Source organism: Haliotis asinina, chromosome 3 (genome assembly GCF_037392515.1).
Source record: "Haliotis asinina isolate JCU_RB_2024 chromosome 3, JCU_Hal_asi_v2, whole genome shotgun sequence".
In the NCBI taxonomy this organism is placed as follows: Eukaryota; Metazoa; Mollusca; class Gastropoda; order Lepetellida; family Haliotidae; genus Haliotis; species Haliotis asinina.
Window position 1 is genome coordinate 44,306,817 of NC_090282.1, and position 24,087 is coordinate 44,330,903.

The 24,087-nt window shown below is 42.5% G+C and overlaps 1 protein-coding gene across 1 annotated transcript; it reads left to right on the forward strand.

Moving 5' to 3' along the window:
• Nucleotides 1–84: 84 nt before the first annotated feature.
• LOC137276870 (eukaryotic translation elongation factor 2-like) lies at nt 85–23,900 on the forward strand. Its single transcript, XM_067808518.1, has 15 exons — nt 85–270; nt 4,735–5,006; nt 7,476–7,660; nt 10,209–10,402; nt 11,285–11,518; nt 12,269–12,382; nt 12,680–12,818; nt 13,904–14,099; nt 14,871–15,009; nt 15,320–15,439; nt 15,806–16,057; nt 17,978–18,190; nt 19,398–19,580; nt 20,495–20,627; nt 21,479–23,900. Exons 1-15 carry the CDS (start codon nt 268–270, stop codon nt 21,667–21,669), a joined length of 2,568 nt encoding a protein of 855 aa, XP_067664619.1. The 5' UTR covers nt 85–267; the 3' UTR covers nt 21,670–23,900.
• Nucleotides 23,901–24,087: the final 187 nt, after the last annotated feature.

Genomic DNA, 24,087 nt, shown 5'->3' on the forward strand with positions numbered 1-24,087 from the left:
GTGGCAAAACAAGGGATCAAATATTCATCAGCAAAACAAATTGTATTGATCCTCCATCGACAACCGTTTGTCTGAACAGTGTCATTTTCTGAAACTGACGAGAGGCCGTTGGTCACGCATGCATTCGCTGAAGTTGTTGTCAGACGAAGTGTTGTTGTTCGCGTTGACCTTCGGTACAAGCTTGATTCCCAGACAATCAGCTCCTTACACTATAGGTGATTGTTGAGGGTGAGGCATCGAGGTGACGCGAGGACTAGTATCAACAATATGGTATGTTTGCATATTGTATATATATCTACCATGGCTGTGTTTTCAGTCGAGAGCTGTATGGATGTATGAGGGTTTCTTGTATCTATGAGTAGTTTGCACGTTCTGTATCTGCTACAGCTGTGTTTTCAGTCGAGAGCTGTATGGATGTATGAGGGTTTCTTGTATCTATGAATAGTTTGCACGTTCTGTATCTGCTACAGCTGTGGTTTCGGTCGAGAGCTGTATGGATGTATGAGGGTTTCTTGTATCTATGAATAGTTTGCACGTTCTGTATCTGCTACAGCTGTGTTTTCAGTCGAGAGCTGTATGGATGTATGAGGGTTTCTTGTATCTATGAATAGTTTGCACGTTCTGTATCTGCTACAGCTGTGGTTTCGGTCGAGAGCTGTATGGATGTATGAGGGTTTCTTGTATCTATGAATAGTTTGCACGTTCTGTATCTGCTACAGCTGTGTTTTCAGTCGAGAGCTGTATGGATGTATGAGGGTTTCTTGTATCTATGAATAGTTTGCACGTTCTGTATCTGCTACAGCTGTGGTTTCGGTCGAGAGCTGTATGGATGTATGAGGGTTTCTTGTATCTATGAATAGTTTGCACGTTCTGTATCTGCTACAGCTGTGTTTTCAGTCGAGAGCTGTATGGATGTATGAGGGTTTCTTGTATCTATGAATAGTTTGCACGTTCTGTATCTGCTACAGCTGTGGTTTCGGTCGAGAGCTGTATGGATGTATGAGGGTTTCTTGTATCTATGAATAGTTTGCACGTTCTGTATCTGCTACAGCTGTGTTTTCAGTCGAGAGCTGTATGGATGTATGAGGGTTTCTTGTATCTATGAATAGTTTGCACGTTCTGTATCTGCTACAGCTGTGGTTTCGGTCGAGAGCTGTATGGATGTATGAGGGTTTCTTGTATCTATGAATAGTTTGCACGTTCTGTATCTGCTACAGCTGTGGTTTCGGTCGAGAGCTGTATGGATGTATGAGGGTTTCTTGTATCTATGAATAGTTTGCACGTTCTGTATCTGCTACAGCTGTGGTTTCGGTCGAGAGCTGTATGGATGTATGAGGGTTTCTTGTATCTATGAGTAGTTTGCACGTTCTGTATCTGCTACATAAGTGGTTTCGGTCGAGAGCTGTATGGATGTATGAGGGTTTCTTGTATCTATGAATAGTTTGCACGTTCTGTATCTGCTACAGCTGTGGTTTCGGTCGAGAGCTGTATGGATGTATGAGGGTTTCTTGTATCTATGAGTAGTTTGCACGTTCTGTATCTGCTACAGCTGTGGTTTCGGTCGAGAGCTGTATGGATGTATGAGGGTTTCTTGTATCTATGAGTAGTATGCACGTTCTGTATCTGCTACAGCTGTGGTTTCGGTCGAGAGCTGTATGGATGTATGAGGGTTTCTTGTATCTATGAGTAGTTTGCACGTTCTGTATCTGCTACATAAGTGGTTTCGGTCGAGAGCTGTATGGATGTATGAGGGTTTCTTGTATCTATGAATAGTTTGCACGTTCTGTATCTGCTACAGCTGTGGTTTCGGTCGAGAGCTGTATGGATGTATGAGGGTTTCTTGTATCTATGAGTAGTTTGCACGTTCTGTATCTGCTACAGCTGTGGTTTCGGTCGAGAGCTGTATGGATGTATGAGGGTTTCTTGTATCTATGAATAGTTTGCACGTTCTGTATCTGCTACAGCTGTGTTTTCAGTCGAGAGCTGTATGGATGTATGAGGGTTTCTTGTATCTATGAATAGTTTGCACGTTCTGTATCTGCTACAGCTGTGGTTTCGGTCGAGAGCTGTATGGATGTATGAGGGTTTCTTGTATCTATGAATAGTTTGCACGTTCTGTATCTGCTACAGCTGTGTTTTCAGTCGAGAGCTGTATGGATGTATGAGGGTTTCTTGTATCTATGAATAGTTTGCACGTTCTGTATCTGCTACAGCTGTGGTTTCGGTCGAGAGCTGTATGGATGTATGAGGGTTTCTTGTATCTATGAATAGTTTGCACGTTCTGTATCTGCTACAGCTGTGTTTTCAGTCGAGAGCTGTATGGATGTATGAGGGTTTCTTGTATCTATGAATAGTTTGCACGTTCTGTATCTGCTACAGCTGTGGTTTCGGTCGAGAGCTGTATGGATGTATGAGGGTTTCTTGTATCTATGAATAGTTTGCACGTTCTGTATCTGCTACAGCTGTGTTTTCAGTCGAGAGCTGTATGGATGTATGAGGGTTTCTTGTATCTATGAATAGTTTGCACGTTCTGTATCTGCTACAGCTGTGGTTTCGGTCGAGAGCTGTATGGATGTATGAGGGTTTCTTGTATCTATGAATAGTTTGCACGTTCTGTATCTGCTACAGCTGTGGTTTCGGTCGAGAGCTGTATGGATGTATGAGGGTTTCTTGTATCTATGAATAGTTTGCACGTTCTGTATCTGCTACAGCTGTGGTTTCGGTCGAGAGCTGTATGGATGTATGAGGGTTTCTTGTATCTATGAGTAGTTTGCACGTTCTGTATCTGCTACATAAGTGGTTTCGGTCGAGAGCTGTATGGATGTATGAGGGTTTCTTGTATCTATGAATAGTTTGCACGTTCTGTATCTGCTACAGCTGTGGTTTCGGTCGAGAGCTGTATGGATGTATGAGGGTTTCTTGTATCTATGAGTAGTTTGCACGTTCTGTATCTGCTACAGCTGTGGTTTCGGTCGAGAGCTGTATGGATGTATGAGGGTTTCTTGTATCTATGAGTAGTATGCACGTTCTGTATCTGCTACAGCTGTGGTTTCGGTCGAGAGCTGTATGGATGTATGAGGGTTTCTTGTATCTATGAGTAGTTTGCACGTTCTGTATCTGCTACATAAGTGGTTTCGGTCGAGAGCTGTATGGATGTATGAGGGTTTCTTGTATCTATGAATAGTTTGCACGTTCTGTATCTGCTACAGCTGTGGTTTCGGTCGAGAGCTGTATGGATGTATGAGGGTTTCTTGTATCTATGAGTAGTTTGCACGTTCTGTATCTGCTACAGCTGTGGTTTCGGTCGAGAGCTGTATGGATGTATGAGGGTTTCTTGTATCTATGAATAGTTTGCACGTTCTGTATCTGCTACATAAGTGGTTTCGGTCGAGAGCTGTATGGATGTATGAGGGTTTCTTGTATCTATGAGTAGTTTGCACGTTCTGTATCTGCTACAGCTGTGGTTGCGGTCGAGAGCTGTATGGATGTATGAGGGTTTCTTGTATCTATGAGTAGTTTGCACGTTCTGTATCTGCTACAGCTGTGGTTGCGGTCGAGTGTTGTATGGGTGTATGAGGGTTTCTTGTATCTATGAGTAGTTTGCAGGTTGCATATATGCCATGCCTGTGGTTTCAGTCGAGTGTTGTACGGATGTATTAGGATTTGTTGTATCTGTGTGTATAGTGACTATGTTGATGCTGATAAGTACATCGATGATGGCACTCTACAGCCTGGTGAATCTATGACTTTCATTCAAAGTTTAATGGTATGTACAACGTACCAAACAAAATATGCATGGACAATGACAGGATTACAGAATACCATTAACCAGGATTTATGAAAATATTCTACACGCGTGTGTGCGCACGCTCGTGCTCGTACGCGTAAGTTTCTTCGTATGGGTATGAGTCTGAGGATGTGTGTCGAAATCAGTCCGTTACTTCGCTATTGATCTTCTTCGTAGGTCGCGAAAAGTTACTGGGGAGTTGAGGGTGAGCAGAAGCATATATTGTATTCACTAATGACTATCTATATTACTTAACAGAAGGTTAATGCGTGTCATATATATTTGCACTAGTGACACCCCAATGAATGAGTGAGTTAATATTCAGCGTCACATCGGCAATATTTCTTCCATGCCATGACGACAGACATTTTATGGACGTGTCACCGCGAAACCTTATGTCTGAATCTGCATGGTATACATGTATATACTACCCATCAAAAGTTTAGAGGCACCACTCTAATTGTAACCACTTCTTCGGTTTAAAGGTACGGTTCACACGTGAACTGATGTATTGTAAAACAAATTCGTAGCGATGGAAAGATTATTGTCACGAGTTCGACAAATGACAGTGTGTGAATTCTTAACAACCGCACACCAACACGCAATTTACACTAAAACGCAGCTGTTCACATGCACGATATCTGCACAGGCGGTTCAGCTATTTGAAAAAATGATCCTCCTGCAATTCATCTGCATAGGGCTTGCAGTTGGTTCCTCCGATTAATATAGATAGATAGATAGATAGATAGATAGATAGATAGATAGATAATAGATAGTGAGAGAGAGAGAGAGGGAGAAGTTAGGAACTTTTGATGGGCAGTATACATAAATACAATGCGCCAAATGGACGTACAATAATACGAATCATTCTGTAACAATACCAAACACTTAAATACTTACCTAGGAGGGCTACGTGTAACTAATTACTCAGTATTTATCTCAAACAGCCAAAGCTGGACTCAACGGATGTACTACAGCTTCTTTGTCGAACAAAGAACATTCGCAATGTCTGCATCGTAGGCAAAGTAGGTGTAGGCAAGACCTTGTACGCCAGGGACATCATCAACAAGGCCAATGACAGTTCTCGAAGCGGTGCCGATGGGGACAGGCGGGGAGGAAGGAGAGGGGATGGAGGATGGAATTCGTCCACATATGACGATGATGGTGGCACTGATGAAGAGGATAAGCCAGATGAAGACATACCACAGGGAGAAACAACGTAAGCTTGTTATTAAGTTTCATTCATGTTCATTGGAAAATGGAAAAAGCATCATTATCTTTTTGTAGCTTATACTTTCTGTCATTTTATCTTAAGACCCCGAATGATTCTTTGAGATTGACGTAAATGCAAATAGACAATGCATGATATCGGCTATATGGATATCAAAGTGACAGAAACATCGACTCAAAAACAAAACCCAAATGTTCTCAAACTATTCTCCCATTATCGGATGCATTGTACCCGTTCTTAAAATATATACACCCCTGGCCCATTCGATATTTAAGCTATGGTTTTGGAAAATAACACAAAATAACATTAAAATAGATTACGCAATGCCATTTAGAAAGCGGGAAAGTGGTCGAATGTAACACACGCTATATTTGGCATTACATTTTCTAGTGCGTTTGTTAAGTTGCATCCTATCCAGGATTCGAACTCACAGACTCATAGTGGATGAATGGCACATAATCTGCAACACACAAAGTCTGCGATTTAACCCACTCAACCACCGCGATGTCGCTAGAATCATTTCTATCAGGATTAGAACAAGTAGCGATATCACCAATACACTTTGGACTTCCGTATTCTGTCTCAAATACAAGAACGTCTGACGACTCAAACATGTCCCTCAACCGCCCCACTAATCAGGAAATCGTCATTACATTGAATGCGACTTTGCACGACGATACGTGCCAAACTCGAGCTCAGCAGAGAGATGTTGATGTGTTGGTTTTGAAGGGAGATAAACTGTGTATTGAAAGGAATCTGGATCCCTGGTGAAATAATTTTGGCTGTGGTAGGGTGCACGCCAATGTGAAGTCAGCGGTTTATGAGCCGTGCTAGTTGGCACATATGACAAACCCCGTTATCAGCCATTACCTAAATTCCAAGAGATTCACGCCTTCCCGAAAACAAGGGAGTTAACTTGCTAAATAGTAATATAGTGTTTGCTCCCTTCCCCTGGCCAGCTGAGCGATTCACGCACAGACAATAGTCCAGTAATTAATAGGCTTGACTAAAACATACGAATCATTACTGTGTATTATTCCGTATCGCTTGTAATCAAATACCAAACTCAAATCGACAAACGCGTTTAATTTAAACACACTAGCAGACAAATACGACGTCTGATTGATTAATGTGATCGATATCTGAAACAATAGGAGCGTCGATGAATGTACGGTAAGATCTGCTCGTTACAGAGACACAAATCAATAACATCGTTTGAAACAACGCAGCGTTTAGCGTTAAAGGTTTATTGATTAATTCAAGATAAGAAACAGTAATGGCGGTCCTGTTTAATCGTCATTGTACATTCTACCAAGCCTACCTTTGCATTCATTTATCGTTGTTTTCTATTTATGAATGAATGGTTTTAGGGTAGAAGAACACGGCAGTGAAAACGACGTCTCCATTATTGAATTAATCTGTCATACAAACCCTAAGACATATATATCCAGGAAAGCTCAAATAAGTCTAAAATATGTAATTAGTCACTTCAGTTTCAGGCTGAAAATACAGAAAGTCTCTGGGCCCCTTTTCATTATAATATTTGATCATAATTCATTTACCTTTTCTTTTCTGTGACGGCATTTGCTTCACTTGGGCCATTCAAATGAATGTTGAAATTTCAACATATACAAGTAGTATCCAAAATCAAAATGCGCACTTCTGTAAGTTCTTGTTCTTACCTATAATACAGGGCCAGGGAAGCTCTCTTAGCGCTTAGGTAGTCGTAAGTTAATGTTAATACGTGGCACTTACGACTATCTTAGTGCTAAGAGAGCTTCGAAAATCTAGGCCCTGTAGCATAGACTTACGACAGTCGTAGGTGTTCGATAAATTATATAACATGATTATATAACTGTATAACTGTATGCGTTAAACTGTATATATATATGACAAGCGTCCGATTAAAAATTATACAAATGGCAAGCATTCATTAAGTTCCTTTCCACCAGTATTTAATAATGATCAACTTCATGTCGATAGCACTGAACTTGCAAATATTATGGATGAATATTTCACGAATCAAACAACGGTTAGTTCTTTAGTATCTGTTTGATAGAGGTTAATCAGCACATATTTAATAGTCCACATTCTATAGTCGACTCTGCTCCTGTTAGAGATGTCATGTTAAAATTTGGGAAGGGTTTAGATGCTTCTGTTTGCAGAACGAACCTCACTACCACTGTCACATCACCCGATAAGATTCGGGTTAGAATTGATCTTCAGTAAGCGTGCCTGTCGTAAGGGACGAGGGATCGGATGGTTAGACTCGCTGACTTGGTTTGACACGTGTCATCGTAACCCAGTGGCGAAGTAACATGGTCATGCTGTTGATCACTATTTCTGGTCCAATCTCAATTATTTACAGCCGCCATATACCTGTAATATTGCTGAATGCGGCCTAAAACTAAACTCACTCGCTGTCACATCAACTGTAGTTGCTACCCTTTGTTCAAGGTGCACCACCGTCAGTTACAACATACGGGATGGCGACACCAAGCTGGTAACGGACTGGGGCCAGGACAGCAAAGAGTTTCTCATTACACTCATTGACCCAGATGGTCACGTGGACAACATATCAGAGGTCACTTCGGCTCTCAGAATCACAGATGGATGCATTGTTGTTGCCGACTGCGTTTCTGGTAACATGTGCATGACGAGATCGAACATTACATTATTCAATAATATGCGGGAAACAGGATGACACGGTTGAAATCCATTGGTTCGCAATCCATAGAAACGCAATTTTCTAATTGTTTTTAGATGTATACTTTATGTCCTATATCAGAAATGAACAGATCATTAAGTTGCCACTGGTCGCGGTTCATCATGGCATACATGAAGTCATCAAATGTCAGGTGTTGCAGGTTCTACCAACTGTTGGAGGCTCTTCCAACGTTTGCAGCTTCTGCCAACTGTTGGAGTATCTTCCAGGTGTTGGTGGTTCTACCAACTGTTGGAATCTGACCCAGGTGTTGCAGGTTCTACCAACTGTTGGAGGCTCTTCCAACTGTTGCAGCTTCTACCAACTGCTGGAGGCTCTCCCAGGTGTTGCAGGTTCTGCCAACTGTTGGAGTCTCTCCCAGGTGTTGGAGGTTCTACCAACTGTTGGAGGCTCTTCCAACTGTTGTAGGTTCTGCCAACTGTTGGAGTCTCTCCTAGGTGTTGCAGGTTCTGCCAACTGTTGGAGTCTCTCCTAGGTGTTGCAGGTTCTGCCAACTGTTGGAGTCTCTTCCAACTGTTGTAGGTTCTGCCAACTGTTGGAGTCTCTCCTAGGTGTTGCAGGTTCTGCCAACTGTTGGAGTCTCTCCTAGGTGTTGCAGGTTCTACCAACTGTTGGAGACTCTTCCAACTGTTGTAGGTTCTGCCAACTGTTGGAGTCTCTCCTAGGTGTTGCAGGTTCTACCAACTGTTGGAGTCTCTCCTAGGTGTTGCAGGTTCTGCCAACTGTTGGAGTCTCTTCCAACTGTTGTAGATTCTGCCAACTGTTGGAGTCTCTCCTAGGTGTTGCAGGTTCTACCAACTGTTGGAGTCTCTTCCAACTGTTGTAGGTTCTGCCAACTGTTGGAGTCTCTCCTAGGTGTTGCAGGTTCTACCAACTGTTGGAGGCTCTTCCAACTGTTGTAGGTTCTGCCAACTGTTGGAGTCTCTCCTAGGTGTTGCAGGTTCTGCCAACTGTTGGAGTCTCTCCCAGGTGTTGGAGGTTCTACCAACTGTTGGAGGCTCTTCCAACTGTTGTAGGTTCTGCCAACTGTTGGAGTCTCTCCTAGGTGTTGCAGGTTCTGCCAACTGTTGGAGTCTCTCCCAGGTGTTGCAGGTTCTACCAACTGTTGGAGGCTCTTCCAACTGTTGCAGGTGCTGCCAACTGTTGGAGACTCTCTAAGCTGCTGGAGGTTCTGCCAACTGTTGGAGTCTCTTCCAACTGTTGCAGGTTCTACCAACTGTTGGAGGCTCTTCCAACTGTTGTAGGTTCTGCCAACTGTTGGAGTCTCTCCTAGGTGTTGCAGGTTCTGCCAACTGTTGGAGTCTCTCCCAGGTGTTGGAGGTTCTACCAACTGTTGGAGGCTCTTCCAACCGTTGCAGGTTCTGCCAACTGTTGGAGACTCTCTAAGCTGTTGGAGGTTCTGCCAACTGTTGGAGTCTCTTCCAACTGTTGCAGGTTCTACCAACTGTTGGAGGCTCTTGCAACTGTTGTAGGTTCTGCCAACTGTTGGAGTCTCTCCTAGGTGTTGCAGGTTCTGCCAACTGTTGGAGTCTCTCCAAGGTGTTGGAGGTTCTGCCAACTGTTGGAGGCTCTTCCAACTGTTGTAGGTTCTGCCAACTGTTGGAGTCTCTCCTAGGTGTTGCAGGTTCTGCCAACTGTTGGAGTCTCTCCCAGGTGTTGGAGGTTCTACCAACTGTTGGAGGCTCTTCCAACCGTTGCAGGTGCTGCCAACTGTTGGAGACTCTCTAAGCTGTTGGAGGTTCTGCCATCTGTCGGAGACTCTCCCAACTGTTGAAGACTGTGCCGACTGTTAGAGGTTCTGCCAACTGTTGCAAGCTCTGCCGACTATTGGAGTCTCTCCCGGGTGTTGGAGGTTATGCCAACTGTTTCAGGCTGTGCCACCTGTTACAGTTTCTGTATTTGTTCCTGACGTGATCGCAGAGGTTGGTAAAGACCACCCCATGGGGTTTAGATCTGACGACCTTGTGGTTCCTCTAAGAGGCCATTGTCAGTCTCACCGTGTTGCATAGGGCGGTTTCGTCATAAGAAAGAGACGTGTGCTTGTTGCATAGGTGGAAGGACACGTGGCTGAAGCATTTCATCTGTGTAACGTCGTGCCGTTAAATGCTCAGGATGTGTATCAACTGTGCTCTATTAGTATGCGAGATGGTGGCATGTGGTCACATGTTTTACACTTGCTGTACAATAGTGATGGCACACAAACAATAAACCATTGTTTTCATACTCCAACAATTCAGGCTGCACCTTCTTTTCATGTTGGTGTGTTTTGGCCTGTGAGGTCCCATATGATTGCGGTTTTGAATGTCCCCATTTTCTCGCATTTTTGCGCCATATCTTATTCTCCCACATATATCACAATCAAATCGACATGTGTTATGAGCGAAAAGAAATTCCAATCTTGCTGAACTAGATCACAATGTCACACTGGGCACATGGCCTCTTTACTACATAAAATTGATGTGTAGGTATCGGAAGTCCGACCGAGGAGATACTGAAGCTGGCGTTTGTGGAGGAGACCCGTCCCCTGTTGTTGCTGAACCGTCTGGATGTGTCCATATTGGACCTGGACCTGGAGCCTGAGGAACTGTACAAGCTGCTTACCAAGTATGTCTGGACTTTCAACAGGATTGTCGAGGTCTATGGCAGACCGGAATACAAGGTAGACAGTCAAACATCATCCTGTCAAGCATAGCTAGGCATATAGTGAGTGAGTGAGTGAGTGAGTGAGTGAGTGAGTGAGTGAGTGAGTGAGTGAGTGAGTGAGTGAGTGAGTGAGTGAGTGAGTGAGTGAGTGAGTGAGTGAGTGAGTGAGTGAGTGAGTGAGTGAGTGAGTGAGTGAGTGAGTGAGTGAGTATGGTTTTATACTTCTTTGAGCAAACAAGCTCACAAAGCCCGCCACGGCATTGGTATATAACCTAGGTGACAAGTTGGTTGTCCAAACAGTATAATGTACTCTTTAAATTTTCAGATGAAACACGTTGCTTTCTGTTTACAACAATAACTATTCCATAGCAATTGTGGTGCGAATATTGCTTCATTGATTCCATTGCATGTGATAAACGCACATGTGACACTACCTGTACCATTGCAGTGTTCACGAATAACGTCTGACCCTCTGACAAATCTGGCAGATTCACCAGTGGTCAGATAGATATCACCAACCTGCCAGCCCCAGTGAATGAAAAATTCATAATGTCTTTGTGTGAAGTTGTTATTTGCAGCAAGTGACACTTGTTTGCTGTTTAGAAATTTTATGTTTGCTGTCACATAATGTTAATATTTTCAGTGCCAATTGTAAGAAATGTCAAATCTGAAATTTTTGTTTAAGTTTATTCTGTGGGTCCTGTAAATTTTCAGTGGGTCAGACAGACATCTGAAACTTACAGGAACCAATGTCCTGTTACTTTGTAAAACCATCGTGAACACTGCCATTGTTCGCTGGTGGTGCTGGTAAGAGGGACATGAATCAAACCAGGCTAGATCATTTGAAAAGATATTTTCTCCCACGTAATTTTCGACCTCTGCACACTTCCGTCTGCAGGTATCCCCTGGCGAAGGGTCAGTAGCGTTTGGCTCGGCATTGCAAGGATGGGCGTTCACCATTCACGAATTTGCTCGCATGTACACGGAGAAATTCAGGATCGAGCTGGATGACATGAAGCAAAAACTGTGGGGAAATAACTTCTACAACCAAAGAGAAAAAAAATGGACTACCACCGAAACCCCTAACACAACCCGTGGTTTCATACAGTTTGTGTTGACGCCATTATACACGGTGAGCATTTCATGCAGAACTCTCTGAAAATTACAAATGCTTTTTTTGTCATATTAATTAAAAGCAAGTTTAAAATGTTTGGTTCTCTCTTCCATAACTTCAGTTCTCTCTGTAATCCTTAAGTCACCAAGGTACCATGTTAAGCAGGTTTGAAACCGTTATATTCTCCCAATGTTTAATATAAATATGTGTAATATTACCGTAAATATTTCACGAGCTTAGATATACATGTGCTGCTTTCTTACGGTTATGCCTGAGCATTATTTCCAATGCTTCAAGTATGTATATAACGCATGTGTCCATGTGTTTTTCTGATCTTCAATAAGGTATGTACGCACCTGTATCACGTGCACGTGTCTTTTTCTGATCCCCACATATGCACTTCACGTGCACACTTCTCTCAAGTGCCCGTGACTTTGTCGTCAATATTCACGGGGTAATACACACTTCTGCTATGTACATCCTCCACGTGTCATTTTAATCAATCATCAATGTTTCACAATACCTCAAAGATTATGAATTCCGTACCGGCGCCATTCTTAATCATCAATTCTACACGGTCTCATAAAGTCTGTGTTCCTCTATCTTCCTCCTGTAATGTTGGCAATGCTGTGTAGCCAGCTTGAGTACATGGAGCCCATCCCTTCTCTTCTCCGCCGTAATATTTCTGGAATATTGGCACCATGCCATATTCTTTTCCACACAGCCAGGGTATACCGGATCCTGCCGTATGTTGCTCCTCTGTTTTAGTTATTCAACGTATGTACAAGGAAGAGCCGAGATGATATCATCAAGTTCGCAGTCACCATGAACTTCTATCTATCCGACTCTGAAAAACAGCTCAGAAGAAATGACCTTTTGTTTGTAGGTGATTTATATTATTGTATAATAGTAAAAAAATTAAGTTGGTATAATTTGAGTGAGGGACAGAACCAGCAGTCATTGCATGCATTAACCAGTTTGATTTGTAAAGTTATAATCCTATGATGTTTTCTTCAACGCAGCATGTGTAGAAGTAAAGCTAAGCCTCGCCGTCTGTGATACATAGGGGATCATTATTTCGAAAGATATGACGTGGTTTTGGCAGCGCACTTCAGGTATTTGGTGTGTGCGCTTTGGTGTTTTGATCCAAGACTTTAATCACATGAAGACCTGTTACAGGTACTTCTAAAGAAGTGGCTTCCCGCTGGTCAGACTCTCCTGGACATGACAGTGTTCCACCTGCCTTCCCCCGTCACGGCCCAGGCGAGGAAGTTGGAGGTTCTGTATGAGGGAGACTTGACGGACGAGTGTGCCGCCAGTATGTGTCTTCTTTTGTCACTTCTTGCTTCTTCAATTCTTCTGGGCGCCCTTTACAGTTCATCAATACATTAATCCTGTGATTCTTTAGCATTGGGCTCTGTTAATCTGCAAGCTGTTTGCACATAGAACTCATAGAGTAAAATGTCCACAGCTCCCAGAACTGGATATATGCGTTGTGCAAAAGAGAGTGAATGTTTCCCGTGCCAGGCGTCGCTACTAATGTTTTGTTTGCCCGACAAAGTTATATCCACGGAAACGTCATACAGCTGCACTATCGCTGACTGCTTCTTGACTCATTCATATCCAGATTTGTCAAAAACATTTCTTATATGAAGATGAAGCATTATGTACATGTCATTCATAAAAGATGCGTGCATGTGCCATGCACGTACTGCTAGACACATATTAGATGGCATGTGCCATGCACGTACTGCTAGACACATATTAGATGATCCTGCGCACAAAACGCATTTGTGACAAGAGGGGCGGTACAACGAAATGGGCGAGTACACTTGGCTGCTACAGGTAGCTTGGTGATTATGCACGTGCGATACCTGCTAACCGTGACATGAAATTAATACCACATATTCCTTCGAATGATAAGACTGCAATTTCAAGCATAAAATACTGATATTCCACGCTAACCTTTAGTTAAGACGAAGACAAATAGATGATTGGGGCATTGACAATAATTTTAGATATTCAACAATTTCGTTAAAAAAAACCCAGGAAAATGTCATTTGCCTCGTGAAATGGATCGGTGGTCCTAAACATATTTGCTCAGTATATTGTGTTGATTCAATTCGTTGGGATTGTACCTGTTCCCAAATCGAGTGTGCTATAACAATTCATGCGTGAAACGCACGGGGAAAATGAACTTCTCGATATTTATCAGACAACCTGTCTCCCTCTTGTTTCAAGTGGATCGTTCTGTGGGGCGTTCCCAAGTATGCAAATTGGGGTCATTTGTCAGGTCGTGGATCATCTTATATGTGTTTACCAGTATGAAGCAGTGTCTGTGTTCTGCAGGTATGAAGCAGTGTCTGTGTTCTGCAGATATGAAGCAGTGTCTGTGTTCTGCAGGTATGAAGCTATGTGATCCTAAAGGCTGCCTCATGATGTACATCACCCGTCTTGTGCCCTCGGAGGAGGACGGAAGCTTGTATGCCTTCGGTCGCATCTTCTCCGGTACCGTTCGTTGTGGCCAGATGGTTTACGTCAAAGGACCGAAATCAATTACAGGGAAGAAAAACGAACCCAAAGAAGAGCCCGTAGAGAGGTATTTCTGTATAGGGTTCAGACATTTTTGTTCATATGCTAGTGTCTATCGTAAGCCCAGTCAGAGATCGTTATCTTGCTTTTGAAATGTTTATCCTTGGGGAGTGGCGGCTGTAATGCCACCTTAGTGTGTAGGTAGTGTCAATTCAAAAAGAAATCTCTTCTATACTTCTGGAAAAGTTGTGATCATTATTCAGGGACAGCACCGGTTTTCTATATGTGATATAGGTTCTCTTTTTCTTTTTCTGAGCTGTGATAAATGATAAATGATCGGTGTCCCTTTTGGTATTGTGCTTCTCTGGAGTGTCTCTCCAGGTCACTATATTATAGTAACACTGTGTCCTAGTTTCTCTTTCTGGAAAGGGCGAATTGGACAATTGTGAACCAATAAGGTCGCCTTGACACTAAGCAAATGATTACTTTTTAATTTATTGAGATTTGTTTATACATTTCCACATCTCTAAAACGAAGAAATAAACAACAGAAAATGTGATACCTCAGCTTGCCCATGGAAAGATCGAGGTTGTTGTTAATTGGTAGCTGCTGAAGAGTAATTATGAACAAGGCGTTGGGAGGGCCGCGTGTTTAAAGCGTTCGCTTGGAACCAGGCTGACTGGTTGAGCATACAGTCCACTACGTGGCAAGGTAATGAACAAACACGTATGACATAGACTTCATCCGTATCCCTTCTGATGATACTCCTTCCAACATTCCAGCTCAACATCCAAGGTCAAAATCCACTTGGTTATTATTCCATTGGGCTGTGTTTTAGTGTAGTCATGATCTACAAGGATGAGCCAATGGACATGGACATGGTGCCTTGTGGAAACATCTGCGGCCTGTTGGGAGTAGATAAACAGTTGACAAAATCGGGGACCATCACCACGAACCAGCACGCAGACACTATCAAGGTAGGTGATTGACCATCACGACCAAGGTCCTCACTATCAAGTTATTGCTTGACCATCACTACGAACCAGCACGCAGACGTTGTCAAGGTAGGTGCTGATCCATTGCAACTTGTTGCTTCATATTGAAGTAAATCCCATGCTAAATAATCTGTTTAATGTGGGCAGGGCAGTTATTGTGCTGACTTTGTAAATATTTTACGTCAAAATCGGACGTAGTATACTATGCAGTAACCATTGCCACAGTTAATGTTAAAGAGTTTTTATGGTGCTAGGAAGTGTTTAAACGCTGTCACCCGTCTTCCATGCACAGCCAATACGATACACGGTTCCCCCAGTGGTAACCATGGTGATAGAGCCCAGACAGCCGCCGCATCTACCCACAGTGATGAATGGCATCAAACAGCTGGAGAAGATAGACCCCCGGCTTGAGGTAGATAGGGAAAACGCTTTCTGGGGGGCGTTCTAGTACATATTTCGCTTAGTCAAAATGTCAGACAACGATAGTGATGTTGTTGCTGATGATAATGAGGAGTATAGTTTTGCTTTGCCTCTAGCAGTACTCCAGCTCTACCGGGCTGACCGATAAATTTTTGGTAACAGACCAAATACACTAAGATGGTGAGACCAACGACCCATACTACTGGGTACGGTGATGATTCTGAAAATACAGATCAGTTATTGAAACAAAAAATGAACGGTTACTTTTCATAATATCTTTAATGCATATATTGTGCACTAAAAAAAATGGTGATGATGATGATGATGGTGATGATGATGATGATGATGTTTTCGGCAGACTGATCTATCCAAGGAAGGGGAACTAAGCATCAGCGGCGTGAACGAGGCCCACATCAACCGAGCACTGGAACAGCTCAACCAGTTACTTGGCAAAGTCCAAGTGAAGACGAAGGGTCCATTTCTTCCTTACAGGGAAACTGTGACGACAGAGTCCACAGAAATGTGCCGATCTCAGTCCCCCAACGGTAGCAACTACCTTTGCCTAAAGGCTCAAAACCTGCCCAACGGTATTTCGGAAGACATTGAAAATGTAATGCCATCGTTAATACATACTGTTTCAGACAGTTCTTTCCTCATACAGACTGAGGTACAGATTCCTTCCTAAACAGACATGTAAATACCCATATCATAATGATAGTCATAATATGATAATAACATGATGTCCCGACACTGTTTAATGTGCGATTAATATAAGCCTTGCGAGGTGACTGCCATAAAAGGCGACTATGCTTGTCGTAAGCGGCGACTAACGGAATCGGGCGGTCCGGCTAGCTGACTAGTTGACACATGTCATCGATTCCCAGTTGTGCAGATCGAGGCTCATGTTGTTCAGCACTGGATTGTCTGGTCCAGACTCGATTATTTACAGACCGCCGCCATATAGCTGGAATATTGCTGAGTGCGGCGTAAAACTAAACTCACTCACTCATTGGGAGGCGGTCTTCTGCTCTGTGTACACGATTGAAGAAATCTGTTTTCATAAAATGCAAAAAAGAAGATGAAGACTGCTGTATTATTCATCTTCATATGGTGGGAATGGGAGAGAGATGGGAAATTCTCTTTGACTGCCAATATTGCTTTTATCATTGAACGTGACACTTAACAAAATAATAACGTATTTTTATACAGCAATCTTGTTTATGTGTCGGAAAATCGACCTGGACTCAGCGATATCTTTCAGTCAGTCGATTTCCCAATGGGGTTCAGGAGCGTTAACAGATTTACCATTTGTCCTTGGAGGACACCACTTTGCATGATCATTTTAAAGTGTAACTGAAATACTTAGTTCAATTAGAACACTTCCGGCGTATCATCAACTCATGTATAACACGGGCATAATCGATTCATCGATTTCTGACGGGGGATACCGCAGGTCTCCAAGTCAGTGTGATCTCACTATGGTAGGAACAATGGCGGGTGTTGCAGTAGGTTTCATGCCTGTGTAGGCATCTATGAGTCCAATTCCCAAACCCATACCGCCGTTCGGCAGTTGTTGAAACCCCAGGTAACCATCGAGCAGAAGACAATAGTAATCGCGGTGTGGTTGTTTACTTGGAGAAATTAAATCAATAAATGATTATTTCATTGTGGTTTGAATGTAATTTCACGGACCAACAGACGCATTCTATAGTACAGATGCTAGACTGGATGAAGGATTGCGTGTATATGTCCACGTCAGACTGGAGAGGTCGTGTATGTATGGGCCCTGCTGTGACTCTTGATGCCGATTACATCACCTACAGCTTAAAAAAGAGATCGCAGAAAGAGAGCATACATAATAAAGAAAATAATTGTGCGCCATTGTTGTCATGCTCCCGCAACTAGTAAACTTACACTCATAAAGCGATACCCTAAAAGCACATCTTATTAATTATTCGTTGCAGTTATAAGCGGTTACTTTACACACAAGGCCATATCTTGACGGTCCAGTTTCAGTTAGGCACACTGAACAGTTACACTATGGGTGAAGCCAATGGACGTAAGACAATGACATTAGTTGGCTCCAAGGCGTGCACGTTTATTAAAAAAACAGAAACAGAAACTGCCGACTATGTGTCACCCCCATGTTGATGGGCTCAGTCTTGGTCTTTGTAACATGTATAAGAATATGTAGCCTTACTGCAGTGGGTTGGTTATAAATATTTCCATCTTGCATGACTAGATCAATTTATGGAATGGTGGAAATGCCCACACTTTAAAGTGTATGAACTTTGGATTTTAAGCTTCTTTCACCAAACCTTTCGCGCTGAACAATAGAAATGGACCTAATACATTTTCCATATCTGGGGAAGTGAACCCGGACTTCGGCGGGATGGGTATAGGTTGAAAACAACGATTCTATGGCTGTTCAAAACTCTGTGACACTTATAACGCGAATATATAAACATAACGTATTTCGGCAGTTTCAGGGAGGTTTCTTATTCTTGACTAGCTATTATTTTGCTTGCAGGGAGTTATCGCCCCATTCCAGGATGCCAGAGAACGCGCCCTGTACTTGGACAGTAAATATGGTATTGATCTTACTTATGCCAAGAAGATCTGGTGTTTCGGGCCGGACGGGGTGGGGCCCAACTTGTTGATGGACTGCACGAAGGGGGAGCCCAAGTACCTGCAGGACATAGAACCCACGGTGATTGCTGCTTTTCAGTGGACCACGAAGAAGGTAGCTAGCTTAACAAGACCATGATGTGTAAATGTCCTTTTCAAGTGTATCTTATTACTAATATCAACAATTGTTTTAAACATATCGGTATTTTATTGAAAGACCATAATACTATATTTTAAGATATCAGTAAACAGCTGACGATATGTTTACGTCATGTCTGATAGTGAATGTTCAGTAACTCGTATCTTCAACTAGCATAAAAGAATTCAGGCTAACTTGAAACAATATATTCATATATACAAGCGCATTGCAGATTTCCTTAATTCATACAAGATGTATTTGATTCAGATAGAGATGTCGTTATTTATATTCAAGATACCTTCAGCTCTGATCGCTACTGATGTCTTCAGATCAGTTGTTGATGTATGTAATACAATTAACAGACAAGAACAGCAAACACGTTATTCCGATCCCCATGAGGGCAAGAAATGGTTTACAGATGTCTTGAAATACTTACAGCTACACATCCGTAAACGCTTCCGGCAAACGTGTCGTGTGAGCTTGACTGTGTCTTTCCATCTCACAAGTTGTTGGGAAATCATTTCAAAGGGAGAATTATCGCCCTTTCGAATGAAATTACACAATCGAGTTATCAGTAATCTATTATTTATGAATTAAATATCCATTTAACTGCCTGTTATCTGGAATTGAAATTATGATATCATTGAAAGGATAACCTATTCTCTTCAAGATAAATAAATACGAATATGTGTCATCATGGCCACAATTCATTTACATCATTTATTTTATTGAAACGATCTCAGTTAATTATTTATTATTATATTCTTTTAAATATCTCAGTTCGAGATATCTTTGATTCATATCGAGATTTCTCCAATTTAGATAAGATATCAGTAGTTTGTAAATATATGTGAAAACTGGTTACGATAAGATTTAATTGTAAAACACGGGGTCATGTAGCTCTTGAAACCAATGAGCTGAGGTATTGGGCTGACTAGCGTAGAAACATAACCATTTTGAATCTGGGATTCAAACCCACGATCATACAGTTGGCTTCGAGATATTCCATAAAAAGCAGTGCAGAGTAGCGTCCCTTACTAATGTGCGCAACGTTGGCCAGCAGTGACCGCGTTCGAAATCTGTTACATGATGGTAACCGAACATGACAAATGCTGATTTATACCCAACACGGGTATACATTGTATGTTGGGACACGTTCCCTGACTGGAGCTGTTGTTCGCAGGGTGTGCTGTGCGAGGAACAGATGCGGGGAGTCCGCTACAACCTGTACGAGGTCCTGCTGCACGCCGATGAGGAACAACGCGGAAACAAGGAGATATTCCCCGCAACCGCCAGGGCGCTAAGTGCAGCCACACTCAGAGCCAAACCAAGACTCATGCAGCCTATGTTCAAGACATACCTAGAGGTGCGTCCATACACTTCTGTTCAGTGATGTCCATGATTTGATTTAAGGATATTTTATTCACAGAGAAAAGGATTAAGGACAGGTTCTCCAATTTAGAATACCCCCTCCTTGTCCATGTTGGTGCTTGTTGAAACCAGAAACCAGGTCATGAACTGGCTAAAACTGGAAATTCAAACTTTTGTGACAAACCTTCTGTAGAGCAAACTGTGAGTCAAAATAAAGTATCAACCCATGTTACATAGTGGCTTGAACACACAAGAAATGTTTAATCACAGCGATATGCTTCAGTCGGGTATAAATCGATATTACATTATGTTGCATCATAATCACAAGTATCTCGCAATACATGCTGTCTATATGACGGCATATGAAACATGGGGCTCGTAATTTCATATTCTGTTTTCGCGTGTCTAATTTCTTTTGCCATTCAGTTCAAAATGACGATATACGTAAGTGAATAGTTGAGTGCGATTTTACGCCGCTTTTGGCAATATTCAAGCAATATCACGGCGGCGGACACCAAAAATGGGCTTCAGACATTTTACGCCTATCCATGCTTTTAATCGAGACTTATTCTTCGGCGTGGCGCGTGAACGCTTTAACAACAACCTTACCCCCATCGTCCCGACAACGATATGGATCAAGTTGTAGCAATGTTCTTCCCAATTCATAGCAACTAACCGACTGTGGTTGAGACGCACCAGTAGTATTGCCTTCGACCTCAATCACACGCAGTGACTCCTTTTATGCTACATGGGACAATAGGGTCCCTAAAACGTATGCACTCAATGGGAAATCCGAACGAACATAATTTTTTTAGGTAGGATTTTTTTCCAAAGTAGACAAGTGCTGACCTTGAGTACCAAACGTCAATAGCTTGATGATATTGCAGCAGTTTCTTGTCCCTGTTCCAGTGCCCGGAATCCGTCTCCCCGGTGGTGTTCGAGGTGGTCAGTGGCCGTCAAGGACGGGTCACCAAGGAGAGGAGTGTCAAGGACTGGGACACTTACTACATGGAGGCGGACATACCCGTTAGCAAGGCCTTTGGTGGGTGGCGCATACACCCGGTATAACACAATGTCTACTTTCCCTCAGTAGGGTCTGGCGATTGGATGCTTCCCAAAAAAGACGAAAGGTGCTTCCTTTGAGGGACCGATCATAATTTATGGCTAGGGTGGGGTTGGGCGGGGGTGGTGATGATGGAAATGGAGCTTATAATCAAACGTGTTTCTTGCAGTGGATACGTGGCCATATGTTTGTATGACGGTTTGTAGTTCATGATACAAAGACTACAATGGTGTGTTTGATGTAGAAAACAGGGTTAACGCCATATCACTGTTTGTACTAGGCTTTGGGTTTTATCTACCTTCTAGAGCATTTTCCATTTGTACACCAGAAAACGTTATCACAATAACGGTGACTACGGTTGACATCAGCAGTCTGTGAAACGTTCCCTGTCTTGATGGAATACGATGTCTTTGTCACAGTATCATCTATATATGAAATCACTTCAGTAGTGAGTGAATGAGTGAAATTAGTTTTCAGCAGTAACCCAGCTATGGCGGCGGTCTGTAAGTAATCCAGTCTGGACCAGAAAATCCCGTGATGAACAGCATGAACATCGATCTGCGCAATTGGGAATCGTGTGTCACCCAAGTCAGCGAGCCTGACCACTCAAACCCGTTAGTCGCCTCTTACGACAAACATAGTCGCCTTTTATGCATGGCAATGGGTTGCTGAAGGCCTATTCTACTCCGGGTAGACCTTCACGGGTCTTTGGTATAACCTGAATTCTGAACAAAGTGGTGTTACAGATGCATGCAAATTCATCAGATAGGAAACATTTATATTATTCACACGATATATGAAGCAATGAAGCAACAATTTGTTTATTTCAGGTTTAGATCAGGAGCTGTCGTCGAAGACCAACAACGCCGCGAAGCTGGTACAGTGCACCTTTGGTCAGTGGGAGACGCTGGCAGGGAGTCCGCTGGACTACCGCTCCAAGACCACAGCTATTATAAGGGCCATTAGGAAACGTAAAGGTCTGGACCCAGAAATGCCGTCAGTGGAAGACTTCCTGGATTGAGAAACATCCATGGAGTGATTCCAGGAAGCAAGCAGACCTTTGGCTTCGAAGTCACGACATCATGCCATTGGACATATTCGGGAAGAGATTTTGTGAGCAGAAAAGGCGATTTTTGTGCTTTCGGATCACATCTTCATTTTTCAGTAATACATCATAAACCCACATACAACAAACATACAGAATATCTCTTGGAAATGAGTATTTTGGGTAAGATCTTTTATGTATGACATACTGGCGAGTCAAATGGTTGAAACGTTTTCAGTGTCACGCCGAGTGCAACTTGAGAAGGATATTATTGTCAATGGCAATGTTATCTCACCCCTATTTGTGGTGTGCCACATCTAACCACTCTCAGTCTGTCAGTCGGTTAGTTATTGTGGCAGATTATTAACAGTTCCGTTAGCCCCCGCTCACTGCGACACACCATAAACGCGTGTACATGTATCATGAAGGACTGACCCAGTTGTATTGGGCGACTTGATTTGCTGTACCGTGCTGTTTGGTTTATCAACTGATGTGAGTCCCAATTCCATGTAACCGTCAGTAAACTTCAATGGTCAAACGAAGCACCTATTTCACACGCCTAGTGTTTTTATACAACATACCTGTTAAGCGAGCTTAGATCTAGCCCTGCACCAAACTTAAAATTTTTACACATAAATGAAAGCCAAAATGATCCTTCCTTAAATGTGCACGTGTATGTATTATGCATTCACATGCATAACTTCCAAATATGTAATTATCACAAATATACCTGTAGTATGCAGTCGAACCATTTGAGACAGGGGTAATAACGACACGAGGTATTTGTCTTTGTCGGGGGTGTTCCGTTTATAATTAGGTGTAAAAATTACATCAGTGTTAGACAGAATTGATAATCTCTAAATTTCGTTTTAAACCGGGGATTTTACGAAGTTGTGTTTTGATGGTTCACAGACTATGACAGGTCAGTAGTATTTCCTGATAATATCAACAAACTATAACGACTCTGATATACTATCTAGCCTTGCGATCAGTGCACAGTGTGCCAGTGAATGACCGAGCCGATAACAGAGTATTCATAACCCAGTGTGCGAAATACTAGTAGCCACTGCCTCGCTAGCGCGATATCCAGTGACTAGTAAAAATCAGGTCGGAACAGTGAATATCCACAGTCACTGGCCCGACTGCATGGCTAGTGAATTTCAGTGTGGTCACTTTGTTAACATATCACGCCCTCCGACGTGTTATGTTATAACACAGTTCTAAATCATGCAAGATTATGGCCTGATGAAAATACTCATCATATTAATAGCTTAATGCTAAACCCCGTGTTCACATAGACTGACTGGCTAGCAAAATGTGGAAACTATTTCGCACACCGATTTCACCTCTAATTGGGGTAGAAGCTTTAGGTCTGTCCATGTGTGGCTTATAAAACGGCTTGAGCTTCAAGCTTTTGTGATGAAAACATTGAACAGATTAAGTTAAGATAATGGGTGAGAGTTTGGTTTAACGCGACTGTCAACAGTATTCATGTTCAATTTACCATAAACTGTATATACATATGACTTATGAGATAATGTATAGTTTAAGTAATCATACAGTTCCCAAAACAAGTCACGGCAAAACAAACCAAGTTAAATCGGTTCTCAACAAGGCATCGTTATTGTCACGATGGAAACACGGTTGGTCTAAAGTGTTGTAATATACACCGTTAAGTGTTTACGTCCTTTGCACATGCCTGACGCCTGTCATAATGGGTTCGAACCCAGGATTCACCCTGATTATGATTCTCCAAGTCTGCATCTCACTGGGACGTCTTCTCACATCAAGCACCTGTTAAGATCTGGATTAGAACTGATCTTCATTGACCCACCCTTGTCGTAAAAGGCGACTAACGGGAATCGGGTGGTCAGGATCGCTGACTTGGACACATGTCATCGAGTCCCTATTGCATAGATCGATGCTCATGCTGTTGATCACTGCATTGTCTGTTCCAGAGTCGATTATGCACAGACCACCGCCATATAGCTGGAATATCACTGAGTATGGCGTAAAACTAAACTCACAGCAAAACATCATATCCATGTATATGGAATATATATGTATGTAATGATTAATGTAAACATCACTGTTGAATCCATGTCAAAGTCATGCCATTATAATGCACCTTGCAGTCAACATTTTTTCATTCGGGTAAGGGATATCATGTGTGCTGCTAAATAAATCATTTTCTTGTTTTACTGGAATTGCATTGTTGAATGTTTTGTTGGCAGAGAGAAGTATTTCTTCGGCGAAAAACACGCAACGTTTAACAAATTACAAAGTAAGAGTGAGTGAAAGTGTTTTCAATGTCCCAGCAATATCATGACGGCGAACACCAGGAATGGGGGTGAGTGAAAATGGTTTTAGGCCACTTTTTGCACTATTCACGGC

What these genes read in the sequence shown, in the direction of transcription:
- LOC137276870 (XM_067808518.1), top strand. An exon ending in ATACCACAGGGAGAAACAAC is followed by an intron (nt 5,007 to 7,475) that starts GTAAGCTTGTTA and finishes CCTTTGTTCAAG; the next exon opens with GTGCACCACCGTCAGTTACA. An exon ending in TGTTGACGCCATTATACACG is followed by an intron (nt 11,519 to 12,268) that starts GTGAGCATTTCA and finishes CCTCTGTTTTAG; the next exon opens with TTATTCAACGTATGTACAAG.